Source organism: Haliotis rufescens, unplaced genomic scaffold (assembly GCF_023055435.1).
Source record: "Haliotis rufescens isolate VD_foot unplaced genomic scaffold, xgHalRufe1.0.p SCAF_17, whole genome shotgun sequence".
In the NCBI taxonomy this organism is placed as follows: Eukaryota; Metazoa; Mollusca; class Gastropoda; order Lepetellida; family Haliotidae; genus Haliotis; species Haliotis rufescens.
The window spans coordinates 1,944,699-1,964,988 of NW_025963857.1; the positions used below are offsets into that span (position 1 = coordinate 1,944,699).

At 39.8% G+C, this 20,290-nt stretch overlaps 1 protein-coding gene across 3 annotated transcripts in view; it reads left to right on the forward strand.

Moving 5' to 3' along the window:
- LOC124149506 (rhophilin-2-B-like) overlaps positions 1-20,290 on the forward strand; it is a 56,316-nt gene that overhangs the window by 24,337 nt on the left and 11,689 nt on the right. For all 3 annotated transcript variants that reach the window (XM_046521322.2, XM_046521404.2, XM_046521242.2), the window contains exons 2-4: positions 10,604-10,719; positions 18,737-18,865; positions 19,667-19,742. In XM_046521322.2, the coding sequence (XP_046377278.1) occupies positions 10,604-10,719; positions 18,737-18,865; positions 19,667-19,742 (321 nt within the window). The remainder of the gene's footprint in view (positions 1-10,603; positions 10,720-18,736; positions 18,866-19,666; positions 19,743-20,290) is intronic.

A 20,290-nucleotide genomic window follows, 5' to 3' on the forward strand; every position in this document is an offset into this window, starting at 1 on the left:
CGACGTTAAAAACCATTTCACCTCACCTCACCTCACCAACTCTTAAACAATGTGATCTAGACAACAAGTTGTCTGACTTTAACTCTTAAACAATGTGATCTAGACAACAAGTTGTCTGACTTTAACTCTTAAACAATGTGATCTAGACAACAAGTTGTCTGACTTTAACTCTTAAACAATGAGATCTAGACAACAAGTTGTCTGACTTTAACTCTTAAACAATGTGATCTAGACAACAAGTTGTCTGACTTTCATTTTTTTTACAGTCCACCGTGATAGCTGCTGTGTTAAAAAAACAAATAAAGAAAACAAACTGATGTGTTTTCATTATAAAGCAGCACTGTATGTTGCCTGTGTATGGTTGTGTGGAGATTTCGAGTTAGAATAGGTCCCCAGCAACCGAAGCTGGTCGTAAGAGGTAACCAAATGGTGCAGGTGGTCAGGCTAGGTGACAGCCTGTCACATCAAACCGTGATGGTGTGGATTGTTGTTGACAATATCAATCACTGGATTATCTGGTCCAGACTCGATTCTTTACAGGTGGGCATCATATGATAAATTGTGTGAATATTGCTGAGTGCAGCGTTAAACAAGAAACAGAACTGTGAAGAGCCGTGGTAGAATAGGTCTTCAGCAACCCATGCCTTAAAAGGCGACTATGCTTGTCGTAAGAGGCGATCGGTCGGTCAGGCTCGCTTACTTGGTTGATGCATGTCACCCTTGCCAAATTGCGTGGATCGATGCTCATGATGTCAATCACTGAATTGTCTGGTCCAGACTCGATTATTTACAGACCGCCGTCATATAGCTGGAATATTGCTGAGTGCAGCGTTAAACAAGACACAGAACTGTGAAGAGTCGGGGTAGAATAGGTCTTCGGCAACCCATGCTTGCCATAAAGGGTGACTATGCTTGTCGTAAGAGGCGACTAACGGGATTGGGTGGTCAGGCTCGCTGACTTGGTTGATGCATGTCATCGTGGCCCAATTGTGTTGATCGATGCTCATGATGTCAATTACTGGATTGTCTGGTCCAGACTCGATTATTTACAGACCGCCGTCATATAGCTGGAATATTGCTGAGTGCGGCGTTAAACAACAAACAAACAACAAGAAAGAAAGAAACAAAAAGTGTGTTTGTACCACATATTGTAATGTCCGAGACAACATCAGGCGCCTGAACAGAACAGACTAATTCAATACAACAGTACTAATGAAATATCTCTCATTTACATGTTTTCTTCTAATACTACATGATCATTCATTATCTAAGCTTTTAGAATTACAGAGGTTATTTATGTTCGAGCTGGAGTGAATTACATTCAATCAAATCCCATCAAGACTTCACTTCCTCAAGGCTGATATCAGCTCACTCCATTGTTAACAAATTAATCTTCATTGTAAGCCAGTTACCTTGTACATGTCTGAGGTCACCTCCCACATTTAAGTATGATTCATCATGATTAGGAAAATTAGGTGTTCCTTTGAAATATTACACATGGGGAAATTGGGAAATTGGGCAATAAGGCGTAGGCTCAATTATCAATACAGAAGTCAAGTCTTTGAAAAGCATTTAGAAGTGATACTCATAAGGAAGAGAAATTATGGATGTCAACTTCTTTATTATGAGGAACACAATGTCACAACACCTTTTGTAGTCTTATCACTTTTGTTGTTCTTACATGTACATATATATGCTCTGTGTCTCATAGCTTTCATTCACCTCATGAAGGAGTAAGCATATATTCTGAAACGTTGTGTTCCTCATAATAAAGAAGTTGACATCCATAAATTCTCTTCCTTTATACAGAAGTCTTTGTGATCAGGAAAGTCTTGTTTGATCAGCCCTAAATGGCTGATATAATGCTGATTTGAGTTTAGATTTAATCACTAGTTTGTTCAGGGTATGTGCAGTATCTAGACACACAGTATTATCTTTTGAATGAATTTAACACTAAATAAATACAGGTATGATCATATAAATTTCAAAATGACTTCAACTTTATTTGGTCAGCAAACAATCTGTTATTCATGCTGTAAGTACGACAAGGCGTTGCCCATTGTGTAGCTCCAATCACCCAGTTTAAACACGCTATCGGTGGAGAGGTCTCGGCTAGGGGTAGACACAAACCCTTGAAGTCTGTACGATGATAAGCCAGGTATGTTGACTGCCATGTCAGATGCAGGACTGATTGTCAGCCAATGTAATCAATACAGGTATGTCATAATCCGCAGTAACATGCTGAACCTCAGGCCAAACAATGTACTTATGTTTCAGGAAACTAAATAGCCCTTCTAGATAGATAGCCCTTCTAGATAGATAGTCCTTCTAGATAAATAGTCCTTCAGATTGACAGGAGGTCAGCGACCCCGGAATAAAACAAAAAATGGTCCGCAATTTCTGAGCGACATTGGTCCTATTATTGCTGTTACGTGTTGCCATGAATACCTGACCCATAATTTTCCAAGCAGTCCTGCATCATGACTGGAATATGTGTATTCTATGAAAACAAAACCAATCTAGATTTATAAGACAACAACTTTAGCCAGATGTATTCCACAATCAGCGTCGGGAATTATTATTATTTTTTTTATGTTTTAGAGGAGAGTAATGTATTGTATCGACCATATGTTACTCTAATTTCCAAAGTGCGTGGTCATTTGACCAATATTCGATTCCCGACATGGGTACAATGTGTGAAGCCCATTTCTGGTGTCCCCCGCCTTGATATTGCTGGAATATTGCTAAAAGCGGCGTAAAACCATACTCACTCACTCACTCACTTGACCAATATTAATTCACATCAGTACATGGAGCATGTCAATCTGGCTGGTAGCATTCCACCAGATATTGTCCGGAGTAATGAATTACTGTAATTGCTGGTGCACATGACACGTATTAAAACCATACACTAGTTAAGTTTGTTTTCAGATAACGAGCGTGAGTGAACAAATTTTGTTCAACATGTGTGTTCAAACGTTGATGAAACTAAAATGTTTTTGATAATAGTTCCTGGGTAATAATTTATCCCTTCTATTCTGCTTTTTTCTGTAATATATGCTGGAAATCTTTGTCTGTCTTGTAAATTTTCGTACGAGAAGGGGATGCTTATATCATGTATTAAGATTCCTTACAGATTGTTTGGGTATTTTGTCAGGGGATGCTTATTGAAGCAAAGCGCTTATTGAAGCAAAGCACTTATTGAAGCAGAGCACTTATTGAAGCAGAACTCTTATTGAAGCAGAGCGCTTATTGAAACAGAGCGCTTATTGAAACAGAGCCCTTATTGAAGCAGAGCGCTTATTGAAGCAGAGCCCTTATTGAAGCAGAGCGCTTATTGAAGCAGAGCGCTTATTGAAACAGAGCGCTTATTGAAGCAGAGCGCTTATTGAAACAGAGCGCTTACTGAAGCAGAGCGCTTATTGAAACAGCGCTTATTGAAGCAGAGCGCTTATTGAAACAGAGCGCTTATTGAAGCAGAGCGCTTATTGAAACAGAGCACTTATTGAAGCAGAACTCTTATTGAAGCAGAGCGCTTATTGAAACAGAGCGCTTATTGAAACAGAGCCCTTATTGAAGCAGAGCGCTTATTGAAGCAGAGCGCTTATTGAAACAGCGCTTATTGAAGCAGAGCGCTTATTGAAGCAGAGCGCTTATTGAAACAGAGCACTTATTGAAGCACAGCGCTTATTGAAACAGAGCGCTTATTGAAGCACAGCGCTTATTGAAGCAGAGCGCTTATTGAAACAGAGCGCTTATTGAAACGAAGCTCTTGTTGAAGCTGAGTGCTTTTTGAAGTTGAGCACTTATTGAAACGGAGCGCTTAATGAAACGAAGCTCTTGTTGAAGCTGAGTGCTTATTGAAGTAGAGCACTTATTGAAACAGAGAGCTTATTGAAACAGAGAGCTTATTGAAACGAAGCTCTTGTTGAAGCTGAGTGCTTATTGAAGTAGAGCACTTATTGAAACACAGAGCTTATTGAAACAGAGAGCTTATTGAAACGAAGCTCTTGTTGAAGCTGAGTGCTTATTGAAGTAGAGCACTTATTGAAACAGAGAGCTTATTGAAGCTAAGTTCTTGGTGAAGCTGAGTGCTTATTGTGGCGAGTAAAGTATGGGTGGTATGATGTAATGTTACTTTGTATGCATTTTTCCAGTGATAATCGTCTGAATGTTGGTGTGTCTGGATTAACAGGGTCTGGTTTGATGAGGGTTCATCGTGTAAAGCTTTGTATATTAAGTGACAGTTAAAAATAATTAAATATATGCTTTTTGATGAGTTTTTCATGTTGAATCTGTACATGTGAAATGTCAGGCCATTCATAAAATGATGGGCTGGTCGGGTTAAATAATTTGGTGTGGATAGTCAGAGCCAATTCCATTCTACTATCATCATGTGATGTCTAATCGATACGGATTATAATGTTTAGCAATTTGAGTATGTTTGGTGTAGGTATGGGATATATATTCTTTTGTGATGTAATTTCAATAAACATGACAATAATCTGATTGTAGCAGTTGTCATAGTTGTAATCAACTTGTTTTTATTACGAAGTGGACGTTCATATTATTTTATGCTTAGATCGTCTCAGTAAACTGGGCTCTGTCTTCATATCAGCCTCAATCATTTCAAAAGAAGCATATTCCAATTGTCACATTTTTAAGTTGTGTTTTGGAATGTAAAGATGGGAATTTGAAACGATTACGATCGTTTACTGTTCAATGTGAGAGCTCCAGTAATTGTATGAATTTTCAGTGTGATAACCAGCATTAGAAACTGTTCATTTTTCTCGTTATGGTCTCACAGTCATATGTATATCACTGGGTCATGCACCCTGAGGGTCTGGCCTGGATCACTTTCATTCAGTATTAGTGATCTCTGTACAGACGTTATGTATGGAATGTGGATGGGTTGATCGGTTGATAAGAGCACGAGAGCTTTTAGTAGATATTGGCAATGTTGAACATGTTTTATGTCCATACAAGGTAGTTTCAGTAAGATGTATGGTTTGACTAGGCAAATAATGTTTGTTGGATGAGAATGGGGAAATTAAGCTCAATCACGATTATACAGGAAGGGATCTGTCAGTGGACTTGTCATTGGGATTTATAAATAAATTATGAAAGATTACTTTGTGATAATTAGATCATGCACATAAAGTAATTACCGGAAGGAAATAAAATGATGTGAGAAAAATTGTTTTCTAATATCTGAAAATATCCATATTGAGCATCATGGTTCAGCTCTAGTCCTGAGTAATATTTGTAGGTTCAGCTAGTAATCATGGTAATAGTCAATCTATCAACAATAATAATCACTGACGTCAGGCAGAAAAACAAGTTCAGCCTAGTAGTATAGATTTATAGATATTCCACCTCAAGTCTGCAGCAAATGTTGGTAAAAATTCAAAATTTGTGATTACAAATTTCCCATTTCATGTTATGCATTAATAACTAATGCTGTGTCTTTGTAGAAGTAACTTGCATTTCACTGACCAATTTGAGCAAAATAAATATTTATTCACAAATTGCCTACCAAGGGCACTTAGTATCCTGTCTTAATCCCTGAGTAGACAAAATATTTGAAATTGGATTTAAAAAATTGACCACCAACCTAAATGTTTTAGGAAAAAAATTGGTAAACCCAAAATAGGAAAGAGTCTGACCTAAGGTAGAGCCCATTGTCTACATTTGCTTTGTCAGATCTTCAGTGGTGACAGAGGAGGGTCCACCATGACACTATTGTGTCTCCATCCTACCTGTTTAACTGTGTTATCACCCACCTACAGAGTGGAATATGAATATACTGTGTTACAATGTAGCTGGTAGGGCTTGGATATTAAAACCTTGAGAAAAGCTGATAGGCGGTGAAGGCTTATTGTGATAAACCAGAAAGGATGCATTGTGGTGAAGAGGGGTTATTATCATGATTATGGGTATTCCAGGATGAAGAGGTGTGTAGGTAGACAAACACCGACATCGTGCAGCTGTGTGTAAAGATTCTCCAAGTCCAAGTCAGTTTAGCTTGTTGCTTGACAGATTTTCTCCGTCAAAATACAAGGGGAGGCAAAATAAGATATGAAAGATAGTAAATGTTGATTTGAGGATAATTTCATGAAAATATCTTGAGCAGTTTTAAAAGAATACAAACAAAAATGTTGACATGTTAAAAAAAATAACATTTTGCAAAAGATGCTGTAATTGTAATTATTTTTTTAATTTTGCAAAATATAGGTTAGCCTCATCTTAAAGATAAAATAGTAATAGGTCTGTCTTAATGAAGAAAATAACCTCAGGTTCTGATGTAAATATTCAGCATAATGGGTAAATGAATTTTTGTTTGTTTTCAGTGACACAGATTGTTTCCATTAAATCTGTAACAGTACCATAGGACATTTATAATGATGGCTCATGATCAGGTCTATTCATAGCGGTTCAGGTTGTGAATATTGGACTGCAACAGGTGCCAAATTGGTCTGGCACTTACATACGTGTGAATGCTCTTTATAGACAATTGACATATTCAGCAGCAAGGAAACTGTAGAGTGATGCATCCTGAAGCTGGACAAAGACACCACAGTAATGTCCTTGTCGCTGTGTGCCTGACAACTGTCTCCTGTTCGGCAGTAATGTGACACTAAAGGTTATAAGCTGCTTGTAGTTGAGGGACTATGACACATGCCCTGTGTTGCAGGTATACGGTTGACTGCAGTGTGGACGTATAACTAAAGTATTACAGCGTTAGAAATTGGCACTAGTCCTGTAGTCCTTGCCAAACTGCCCAATAGTTAAGGTATCATAAGGACTAGTAGAAATTTGCCATTTTTAGGGTTTGCTATAATGTTATCATAATAAGGACTAGTAGACGAAACATTTTAGTTTCTACTGCTGTATTACAGCATGTCTTAACTAGAGCTGTAATGATATCAACGATACCTATGATATCATCGATACTAAGGTACAGATGATATGAAATCGTCAGTTTGTGAGATCGTTATTCACTATAAATAGAACAGAAACTGATAGAGTTACCTCCCATAATGGCAGAAGTAGCACAGTGCAACTTTAAGCTTGGCAGGACACGAGGACGTGGTAATGAGGGCGTGCCCACTAGTAAACTATTGTGTTTTATAACCATCGCATAATTTAAAGATGTTTTGTTTTTGTTTTTGAGATAATAAGTAAATGTATGAAACTAGAGGTTTTAGAGTTAAATTTCAGTGATTTCATCATTTTGTACATTTTGTTGGTGTATCGTGATACCAGTGGTATCGTCAGTCTGTATCGTGATACATATTATATTGAAAGATACCAGGCGATACTCAGCTCTAGTTTTGACAGGGGTAGGCACAATTGGTCATATCCAACCAGTCCACAGCTCAATTCAGACTAGACAGGTTTATGTAAACTAACTTTATTTTGGATGAAAACAGCTAGTCTCTAAATTTAACTAGTCTTGGACTGACAGACTAGTGGCCATGTGTATGCCTTTTTTAAGAATACTAGTGCATTGCATATTATTTTTTCTGATTCCTTATAAAATTTCTTATTTTTGTAATGTTTTCAGCATGTAATAGCTGCCATTTCATACAAAACCCAAACTTTGTGCTGTTACCATGGTTACAGTTAGGGAATTGATATTTTCCAGTATTTATGTAAATAAGTCTGTAAATACAAAGACATGTTGAGTGTCATTGTGACAATGTGCAACTCATATATATGTCTGTACTCATGAAAACAGTCATACAGCCTGGAGTCTGAGCCTTTATTGAAGTCTGTTCCATGACAAGAGTTACTATAGTCTGGAAGGTAATTTAAGGTACCGACGTTTACTACAATATCTGAAAAACTATTGGACCTACTCCAGTCAAAGTTGGTATGGAATCACGCACGCACGAATACGGTGTTAGCGTTGGGCGTCTCAACGTGCATGATTCCCGTGCACCCTTTTGAGTTGATTTGATTGGTTCAACTGTGTCATATGGCCTTGTGACGCAGGGGTAGCATTATGCAGATGGCTGTTTCAATGAATGCTCATTCCACCCATGACGAACAGGTCTGGGTGTTGATGAAATATAGTGATAGCTAAATAGACAGATTTTTTATTCATGCACCGATTGTCTTTAAATGTAATATCCAGTTATGTATGACTGTTTAATAATCTCATACCAACTTTGACTGGAGTAGGTCCGATAGTTTTTCAGATATTGTAGTAAACGTCGGTACCTTAAATTACCTTCCAGACTATACCTACCGTTTGATGATGCAAAGTGAAAAGTATCACTGTTCAAACTTTAAGCCAACTCACCCACTATCTCAGATTGTTGCAATTCTTTGGCAATATGGATCTGGACTGTGGTCAACTGCCTACCATTAAACTGGTTGCACACAGGTCTATCGGGTTTTCCATGCCCCAGGGCACACTGATCCCTGCCCTCTCAGCTGGCAGTTAGTGTGCTTTATGGGATTACAAGCCCTCGTACTGCCCACAGCTCAACATGGGATACATCTCGTAACGCATTGTTGTGTTATATGGGATTCCAGAGGCCAGTCTTGAATAGGACATGCAGATACACCTTGTCGCTCAATACTTGTGAAACATTTATACAGCCTTTGCCTGTATCCTGTTCTTAGACATGGTGATTAATAACCCCATATTTAGAGGGATGTGTTTTTGTTGATTGTTGTTGGGAGACATTTATTTGAGGCTGACGTGTTGCCACATTAATCATGAGATCTTGTGTTTCATGTTGGCTTCAAGGAGTTTTTGTCCATTGCCGTGTAGTTGGTAATTGCTGTGAAGTATTGACCATTATGGTTACCTTGATGAAGTATGGCACAGTAGTTTATCATGTCAAGTCGAGTAACTAAAAAGGATTAAGGAGCAATTGTAATTGCTGAGTTGCCATGGTAACGGCTGACATATTGTTACATGATGAATTGATTGTTTGGTTTTATAGTTAGTTTTATGATTAAGTCTAAATTTGGTGAACTCTAAAGGCACCCTAAAAAAACAAGAAAAAACAAGATCAAATTAGTTCAATCTAAGTATTTAGACACCTAATAAGGTGACAGTGGAATAGGGTAGTGGTTAAAGTGTTCACTTGGCATGCTGAAGCCCTGGGTTCATTTCCCACATCGGTACAATGTGTGAAGCCCAATTCTGGTGTCCCTGAAGGAATATTGCTGGAATACTGATGGAATGGTTTCAAAAGCAGTATTAACCTGTACTCACTCACCCTTTCAAAATAAGGGGGTGGGGGTGAAGTGCTCTAATAGGGTCCTTGACGATTGCTGCCATAGTATTTGAACAAATTTAAACCTTTTGAATTGCATTCTCAGTGTTGAACTCTTCATACTGGCACGTCAACTGTAAGTGTGTCCTTTCTTGAGATGTTGTTATGACATGATTAGTGCAGAAACAGGTTCTAGAACAGGAGTATTGATGGATGTTATCTCAAGTATTTTATCAGATTGAGTTAGGCGTACAACTATGATTGGCACTCTAATGATGGTGTAATCGTGATGAAGTTATCACCGTGTGATCTGCACCACCACCAGGGGGCGTTCTGTGAGATTGATGACTGTATTATGATGTATAGACTCTCGTCACATCATCTGTGATTTATGTCGGATGTGACCTGCACTTCCAGTACGACGGCACGTGACAGCTTCGACACTACAGTGTTATTGCATCAAGAGTAGACTCTTTGTTACTTGTGTTATGCAAGTTATGCGTAGTTTTTGACAATTCAGTCATAGATGAATTATTGGTGAAGACGACAATGACTTATGGTCGCTGATAGAAGCATGTCTTGATCATTTTGTCTGTGTTCATTTAGAGTATCTCAGCATTGAAGATGAAGTTTCTTATTCAAAGGGTCAGTATGTTGTTAGTAGCTGATACCAGCTTTGGTGCCATCGTGAATGTTTCTAGTGGGATTAGAAGATGTTGCATTTAGGCAGCAGTCTCAGTGAATGACTTGTTTCAGTGGTGTAGATACATTGAGTTTGACCTTTCTTGTCCAAGGATCATGCAAGACTAGTTGTTTGGGTAGCTTCATGAGATTTTTACACTTCTTGATTTTTATTGGTCAAGGACTGGCAGATTCGCAGACATGTTTAACAGTGTTTCCATTTTCAGCTGCTTCTCCATGTGTATCTCATCAGTTTTCATCGAGAGTTCTTTGTGAATCCTGACCTGCATGTTTTGATCTACTTGTGTATTTTTAAGATTTATCTGAACAGCATGTTGTAACGTGTATGTGTTCAATCACTGATCTCTTAGGAGACATTTAGATAAGGCATGTAGATCTTATATTTAGCAAATTTTCTTGATATTTTGAGAATACATTTAGCATATTTACATTATACATTTGGCATCTTTTTATCATATATTTAGCATATTTTCCTCATATTTTGACAATACATTTGGCGTATTTTGATAATACATTTAGCATATTTTGATAATACATTTGGCATATTTTGATAATACATTTACATATTTTCATCATAAAGTTAGACTCCTACATTTCGATTGTGTAGACTGAAGTGCACAGATAGTGTGAGTTCCAGTATGTGACGTGTTGTGATGGTGTTCCAGGGTTCCGATCCGTTGATTCAGACGGCACGAGGCAAGCTGCAGTCACGCCGCTCAAAGCTGAATGACCAGATCAACAAGGAGCTCCGGATGCGGTCCGGGGCGGAGAACCTCTACAGGTAAGACTGAGTTCAGTGTTGAAAACATGCTACAAGCTGTGGGCATGGTGCAGCCATAGAAACTAGCAGGTTTAGTCCACTAGTCCTTATAATGATAACATATAGCAAAACACTTGAAAGGGGCAAATTTTTGATAGTCCTTATGGTACCTTAACTACTGGGCAGTTTGGCAAGGACTAAAGGACTAGTGTCAAATTCTATTGCTGTACTGTGAGGATGCTGAGCAGTTGATGGTGAGCGAGTAGATTGAGAGTGAGAGAGAGTGAGTGAGTGAGTGAGTGAGTGAGTGAGTATGGTTTTACGCCGCTTTTAGCAATATTCCAGCAATATCACGTCAGGGGACACCAGAAATCGGCTTCACATAATGTACCCATGTCTGGAATCGAACCTGGGTTCTGGCGTGACGAGCGGGCACTTTAACCACTAGGCTACCTGACCGCCTCTGAGAGAGTGAAGGAGGGAGGCGTGAAAATATGAAACACTGTCTGTGTGACAAGTCCACAGCAGAGTCCAATGGGCAGCGTTTGAAATTTATATAAGTCTGCAAGTTCAATTGAGGACATATCCTAGTGGATTACCACATTCACCATTAGGTAGATGACTTACATAGATATAAATTTATTTCTAACCAGGATTGAGACTGAAATGTATTTCTTACATTGTACCCAGCAAATGGGGAAGGAGTGAGTGAGTTTGGTTTTACGCCGCTTTTAGCAATATTCCAGCAATATCACGGCAGGAGACATCAGAAATGGGCTTCACACATTGTACCCATGTTGGGAATCAAACCCGGGTCTTCGGCGTGGCGAGCGAACGCTTTAACCACTAGGCTACCTGACCGCCCCACATGGGGAAGGAAAGCTAGGATGTAGACAGAAACCATTGGAGCACAGTTTTTAATATGACCACCGTCCTGAGGCTAGCGTCAAGTATTAGTTCACTACTAGCTTGTAAGGCCAGTTCCTGATGCATGTCATAAGACATTCAATAAACTAAAAGCTACTGAAACAATTATGCCTATGTGCCATACTTATGGCTAGTACTCAGCATGCTCAGTAGTTTTAAAAACTTGGAACATGGTGAGGTTAAGCCAACCATATGGAGACTTGAACTAGTCTCTAAGGAAATGGGTATTAGTTTTAATCGTAATTCCTAGATTATATAAATACAAAGAACAAGTTGTTCCTATAAAAGACTGGTATCCATATCTAGACTTGCTGATTATTAGAATAGAATTATGATACATCCATGCACTTATCATTCAGTAAAGACTTGAGCAAGGCTACCACATCCACTACATATGATGAAAGTGTATTTGATAATGAGTAATCATACTGCAACCAGGTCAACCAAAACACAATAGCTATGTTGTAATTAGTCCCATTTGATATCGGACTCATCAGCAGCACATCCTGTGCAGAGCTAGCAGCCAACAGGTGCCCCCTGCTCACCGAACCTCACACTGTTCCTCATGTTATGGTAATATACAGGTCCTGAAGCCTGTTGATCATGTTGGTTATTGCTTGTCATATTGGTGTTTAAATTGTAAGGGGCATGGGTGACCTAGTCATCAATTCACTGTGCAGAGTTATGTCCCTTGGGCACACCAGAAACGTAAAAAAATAAAATAATAATTGATCAAATACATAAGCCTGGCTAAATTGTATGAAAATTGTGAAGAGAAAGTCAAACTCTGAGCAAGACCTTGTCCCAAGATGATTTCTTTTGCTCTTATGTTCATGTCTTGTACCCATACATTGCTTCATGATAAACTAGTATTGAGTCTTGTAATGGATGACAACGTTTGAGAATCAGAACAGCAACGGTACTCTGTGTGCTTGGAGCTGAAGACTTCGGTTCAGTGGTTTTGTTGTTGTTTGGGTCATGTTCAGCCTTCAAAAATTAACGCGAGTCCCCTAGCCCGAAACTACTAAATTGTGCTGAGGACATGTAGACTTCCAAGTATTTAGCTGCCCTCTAAGGCAGTGCTTTATCGGCACCTAAAAACAGCTGGATGAACAAGAGTGAATTGGATTTGTCTGTTTGTTGTTTAATGTCACACTCAGATATATTCCAGCTATATGACAGTAGTCTGTAAATAATTGAGTCTGGACCAGACAATCCAGTGATTCACACCATCTTACGACAAGCATGAGTTGCTGAAGACCAGTTGATGACCCGGAGAGGCAGTCGGGTAGCCTAGTGGTTAAAGCATTCGCTTGTCACGACGAAGACCCGGGTTCGATTCCTGACATGGGTATAATGTCTGAAGCCTATTTCTGGTGTCTCCCGCCGTGATATTGCTGGAATACTTCTAAAAGCGGTGTTAAATCATACTCACTCACTCACTCACTCGCTCACTCATGACCCTGATGTTCACACATGTAACTGCACCTTGTGATGTGTTACTGTCACTTGCCCCTATCAGTCACATCAAATTAAGAGAATGAAGGACAACAACGTCAGGACAATGTGATCTATTCCTGCACACCAGATGTTCATGTACCGCAGACCCAATCCATAGGTTTAACCGGATACCTAGACTTTGACTAAATTGAAAGTTCCGATAACCTTTGTGCACTACATCGATGAAAGGTCAGTCGTAGCAGACCTCGGTGTAGGCCTGGAGCAGCTTAATGATGGGACTTAGCGAGCCAGCTGTTGTAGTACATTAACATGAGATGAAGCCCTTCCTACACGTTTTGAGACATTCTCCACCAGATTATGCAAATCGTTGATATTGTAACCAGATGCAGACATGGAAACCTTTCATCTGAAAGTCTTAAGACATCAACCCAGGTTAACTGCTCCATGTGTGATCTGTATGTAGCATGTACGTGAGGTGTAGTTAACTGTATGCATTAAGTCAGGTGTATGGCTTTATTGTATTTCTAGACCAGTGAAGATCCAGGTTAGAATAGGTCTTCAGCAACCCATGCTTGCTGTAAAAGGCGACTATGCTTGTAAGAGGTGACTAATGGGATCGGGTGGTCAGGCTCGCTGACTTTGTTGATGCATGTCATTGTATCCCAATTATAGCTGGAATATTGCTGAGTGTGACGTTAAACAACAAACAATCAAAAACATTGTATTTCAAATGAATGAGTTGGTATTGGTTTATCCTGCTTCTATCATGGTAGAGGGAAACCAGAAATGGGATTCATTGTACTTTTGTGGGAATTAAACTCAGTTTAGTGGTTGGGGAGTAAATGCTTTAACCACTGAGCTACCCCAGTGCCCCTTTAAGATGAACCATGAACATCAAGCGAATTAAACATTTCGTCATGGTTGGAGGTGCGATCAAAGGCATTGCCCATTACCTAATAGATAACAGATAGTGCTCTATGTATTGTGTGAACCCCATGTGAAAGATCAGATGAATTAACTTAACGGTATTCAGGTCACTGTGTCAGGGCTACTGTGGGATCTACGGAGTCTTGATACATATGACATAGTTACTGTGCCTGGTCACATGAATTATCATAGTGTAGTAACATGCTACAGCTTGTTTTATGAAGACAACTGACAGTAGGTATACATAAAGGTATGCCACTAGCTGCTACATTCTTAAGTTAGCTGAATAGCCCTGTTTGTGGTCATGTAATAGTCATCACATTTATAGTCTATTCAAATGAGTTATGACAATACAGACAATAACAGAATTGTAACGAAATGATTCTAGGCATTGTCTGGGGATGGGACATATCCCCATATATTTTCTCAAGTCATGCTTGAAGAAAATGTCACCAACAAGTTTGCCCCATGATTTGTTTAAGAAAGACAGTTTGCTGTCCCCCGTGTACAAAATACAAAATTAATTCTTTCAGTGCTCGATCCTTCTCTCATGCTGGTGACTCTCTATGGAACTTCCTTCCTTTCAGCCACAGTATCACTGTGTTTATGTCTAGACTTAAAACGTACCTTTTTGAACGCTGCAACTGAATGTGTATATTTTTACTATCTTACTGTCACGGGGCGGTCGGGTAGCCTAGTGGTTAAAGCATTTCATTGTCACGCCGAAGACCCGGGTTCGATTCCCGACGTGTACAATGTGTGAAGCCCATATCTGGTGTCCCTCGCCGTGATATTGCTGAAATATTGCTAAAAGCGGTGTAAAACCATACTCACACACATTCACTCTTACTGTTGTATATATATGTACAGATGCTGTGTTTTTGCGCATTGAACATGGCCCTCAGTGATGTGGAGGGAATTTTGTGCTATAGAAATAGCAATATTATTAATTATAATGATGACGACGACGATGACAATGATGACGATGATGATGATGTGAAGTATAGGTTTGCTCTGTATTAGTTTTGTCTAAGCACAAGGAGGATTACCTAAAAGACCATTAATGTCAGCAGACTGCATCACCTGCAGGCCATGAAATGGAGTGCTTACCGAGCTGCATGCACCATGTATCTGCCGTGAGTCGATGGCTTGGGGCGAGGTGACCTGCCGGGAAATGGTGTATGCAGTATATTGTTATTTGCCCTACACTGAGGAGGTGTGATTATGTAACGTTCCATGGATTGCCCATTCCTGTGGCCAGTGGCAGGCCAAATTCCTAGAGCACTGACTTTATCATGTTTGCAGCTGTTATGGCAAGGTCACAGTGGTTTATGTATGTTTGGGGTAACCCATGGTGTGGGAGTTGGTTGACACAATCTTTTAAAACTGTTTCACCCATGGATGCTGAGGATACCAACAACACGACTTTGGAGTCGAAAGGGATGTAGAAAGAAAGCATTGGGCCTAGGCTATTGTTTTGATTTTGTTAAGGAGGTAGACTTAGAAACTTTTAACAGGGCAATTGTCACCATTAAATTTTATTTGATAGATTTTGTTTTTTCTTCTTGTCAACACCATGGTGTGTTTGATCTGATTCATGGTGAGAAACTATTTAACTGAAAGATAAATGGGGCCACACCATCTGATTAGTCCTGCACCATGACTGTGGAATATATTTATTTTATGAAAAAAACCCAATCAAGATATGTATACAAAAGCAAGTCTAGCCAGCTCTAGCTAGCTCCATTCCACTTATGAAATCAGAAATGGAAAATTATTTTAAAAATGTTTAAATCGAGGAGGGTATTGTGTAATATAAGATTTCATAGACAACATGTTAGTCTACATCTTGATTGACTGGAATGATATGGAAGTATGTTAGATGGTAGATCACACGGGGGAGGTAATTTAAACAGCGTCAGACCGCAGGCATATAGCAGGTATATTGCTGAGTGCGACGTTAAACAACAAATAAACAAAACAAATCATATTAAAACACTAAGATCTACTGAAAGTGATATTCATGCTAGCAGACTCAAATGCTTTCAGCAGACTGATTTGGTCACAGGCTTGCTTGGTGTTGTTATCACTACATGAAGTTGTAGCAATATTCCAGCTATATGATTGGTTGGTTGGTTTGTTGTTTAACGCCGCACTCAGCAATATTCCAGCTATATGACGGCGGTCTGTAAAAAGTTGAGTCTGGACCAGACAATCCAGTGATTAATATCATGAGCATCAATCCACGCAATTGGGATCGATGACATGCATCAACCAAGTCAGCGAGCCTGACCACCCGATCCCGTCAGTCGCCTCTTACGACAAGCATGGTCGCCTTTTACGGCAAGCATGGGTTGCTGAAGACCTACTCTACCCGGGATTCCAGCTATATGAAGGCGGTCTGTAAATAATTGAGTCTGGACCAGACAATCCAGTGATTAATGTGATGAGCATCGATCCAATCGATTGGGATACGAAGCCAGTGAGGCTGATCACTCGATCCTGTTAGGCAATCACAGGTTGCTGAAGACCTATTCCACCCCGGATCTTCACTGATCCACTACATGAAGAGTAGTTGAGTGGCTTAGGTTTATGCACGGGGATGCAATAGTTGGCTTCACTTTAAAGCGAACATGCTCCTCTATTACTGCCTATCATCACAAGATATAGAGTTATATTCTGGAAGGTAATTTAAGGTACCGACGTTTACTGCAGTATCTGAAAAACTATCGGACCTACTCCAGTCAAAGTTGGTATGAGATTAATAAACAGTCATACATAACTGGATATTACATTTAAGACAATCGGTGCATGAATAAAAAATCTGTCTATTTAGCTATCACTATATTTCATCAACAACCAGACCTGTTCGTCACGGGTGTAACAAACATTCATTGTAACAGCCATCTGCATAATGCTACCACTGCGTCATAAGGCCATATGACACAGTTGAACCAATCAACTCAACTCGAAAGGTGCACGGGAATCACGCACGTTGAGACACCGAACGCTAACACCGTATTGGCGCGTGCGTGATTCCAGTACAACCTTTCGATCCAATAGTTATTCAGATATTGTAGTAAACGTTGGTACCTTAAATTACCTTCCAGACTATAACATTATTGAAATTCCATGATGTAGTGGTACAGTTGCCATGGAATCTGTTTAAAAACCAGAGTTTTAGTTTTAGCCCATTTTCATCACTCTGTAAGATTTCTATGCCGTTGATGATTCTTACAAACTATTTAATTAAATCTGCTGCAAAACTTGAGTCACGTAAGAGAGATAGCATGTATCGTGTATATATGAGACAGTCTGATAGAAATGGTTTATCCCTCTGCTAGTTCATTTGTGCCTGAGCATTCCGTCTGCTCATCTCATCCCCAAGCATGCTGAGAAATATGACAGAGTATTCTTGTCACCGTGGACCGTCTGCTCGTCATTCACGTTGACATTGGGGTTCATTATTTGTGGCTAATTCATGATACGTAGGCTGGGCTTCCAACCATAGCCACAGGTGGGCCACTTTGTGGGGAGATGGTGTGTAACACTCGTCTCGGTTACCAAGGTTACCAAGTTCTACTGTATGACTGAATACAAGGCAACCATGTTTTCATGATTCACAAATGTTAGTATGAGACATGGAATGACCCCATGGTGATTCAAGGTTAGAATTGCACCCAGCAACCTTAGATGCATGTCAAATAAGAGGTGACAGATGGGATGGGCTGGTCAGGTTGGTCGACTTGGTTCATAGCATACTATCGTGCTCCAACATTACCGATTATTGCTCACAATATCAATCGGGGGCACGGGTGGCCCAGTTGTCTAAGGTGCCGTGATTCGCTGTGCAGAGTTGCATCCCTTGGGCACGCCAGAAACCTATGATTGTGGGTTCGAATCCCGGTTCGCCCCGATTATGTTTCTAGGTGTGTCGGCACCATACCCGTGCTCGTGGGTTTCACCGAAGTGGTAAACGTCTGAGACCTGCATCACTTCGTGCTTTCCTCCCACATTAAGCTGACACGCCGTGATATAACTGGAATACTGTTAAAAGCAGCGTTAAACCCAACTCACTCACTCACAATATCAATCACTGGCTTGTCTTGTCCAGATTTGATATTTTACAGGCCACCATATAGCTGGAATATTGCAGAGCACAACACAACACTTAACAACAAATAAAGAAATGTTTTTTGACAGATATCTAAGTGGTTGGTTGTCACCATGGTCGCAGTTGTGAATGCAACTTGTGGTAAATGATAATCCAATTTGTCCACAGTTGGTTTTCAGACTAGAATTTGTAAGAAAACAAATAGATTTTGGCAAGTCTTGGAACTAGCCGACTAGACATGCTATGGGCCATGTCTCCCCCTGACATTATCAGGATGTCCCAGTCCACGCTATACTTGAACTATACGCAAGAAAGCCACAGCCAGCATGGGGTGTGACAGGTGTCATGGCTGCTGAACATGTTTTGTGCCTTGAAAGCAACTGAAAATAGTCGCCCTTCTTTTTTGCAAATAACTCCCAAAGTTAACTGCCAAGGTGTTTTTTGTTCATGGCTGGAGTAAGATAGAGTCATATAGATTTTCTTCGTTTTGTTTAGGTGCATTGTTTTTCATCGATAGAAACTGACAGTTTTAGTTCACTAGTCGTTATAATGACAACATGTAGTAAGACCCTTAGACCCTCTAACACTGTTTTTGCTATGATGTTTCAGAGCCACGGACAACAAGAAACTAAGAGAGCAGGTCGCTGTGGAGCTGTCATTCTTCAATTCGAACATCCAGCTGTTGAAAGAGGAACTGTGTGGCCTCAACAGCAGCGTAGAGATCTACCAGCATGACAAGTGAGTCGCCCCAGGAACAAGGCACAAAATGGGCACCCTTCCCCTTTAACATGGTTAAAGCCCAGTCTCTGAAATAACTGCCTGCCTGCCAGCCTGTGGCTGGTAACTTTTCTGTCGGGCTGCATGAAATTTTCCTCCACCTGCCCGACTGTCTGGCAGATAATTTTTTAATTTTTTTATAATTCCTTGTAGATTCTCAAGTAACTGTTTGCATTATTATATAGTTATACCAAGGTTCCGTCCAGCCGTCTGTCCGTCTGTCCGTCTGAAAACTTTGTCCGCGCGATCTCTGTTCAGTGGATTCATCTCAAACTTAGTACATATAATCTGTGTCATATTGAGGGGTGCAGTCAAAAGAAAAAATTTCTTTTCATTAATTTTCCATTTTTTTATGAATTTTTCAAACCCTAACCCTATCCATTATTTAATTTGAAACTACTGACACACTAGGTGGGTCGGGGGTATTAGTAAGCCACGCTCACTTTTGCCCTTGTTTCAACTGAATCAAGACATGATTTGTCTCTTATTTTTTGCCATTTTAGAATAATAATGATGTCAATGCAATCAGGTAACTTTGAAGATGGGAAGGCAACATTTGTGGGTCACCTGTCCTTCTGTCTTGTTGGGGTTTAAAATTATTTCAAATTGTGTGAAAGCCTAACACTCCACATTGTTAGCTCATCTGTGTAATTGTGGATCTTGAAACAATTCTTTGAAAGACTCTCAATCAATAGATGTACATTTAGTTGTATTATTCTGCATGTACCTCAACAACAGTATCAACAAGTGTTTGTGTTTCAGCTGTTCCCGATGCGTGCCGATGATACCCCTCGGTCTAAAGGAAACGAAGGATGTTGAATTCAGGGTGCCGTTTATGGTGAGTACATTGCTAAAGCAATATTCCTTGTGAGGAACATAGAACGCTTCCAGAAGAGACCCGTGAAGACCCAGGGTAGAATTGGTCTTCAGCAACCCATGCTTGTCGTAAGAGGCAACTAACGGGATAACGTAGTCAGGCTCGCTGACTTGGTTGATGCATGTCATTGATCCCAATTGTGTGGATCGATGCTCATGATGTCAATCACTGGATTGTCTGGTCCATACTCGATTATTTACAGACCACCATCATATACCCCCCGGTAGCTAGAATATTTCTGAGTGGTGCGTTAAACAACAAAGAAACAAACAAACTATCTTCCAGAAGAACCTAGGATTCCTATTAAGTGCCTACAGTGGGCAGTTGGAAAAGAAGTGTTCAATTTTTTCAAAATTGCCATTTTCTTCAACAGTTCTTATTGTTTGAATTTCAAAGGTATATTAGCATTATATATAGACATTGCATGGAAAGAGAGCCTGGAAATATTTAGGGAACATGTGCTCAAGATTTGTCTGATCTGTGTAGTAGCAGATGAAGGTGTTCATGGT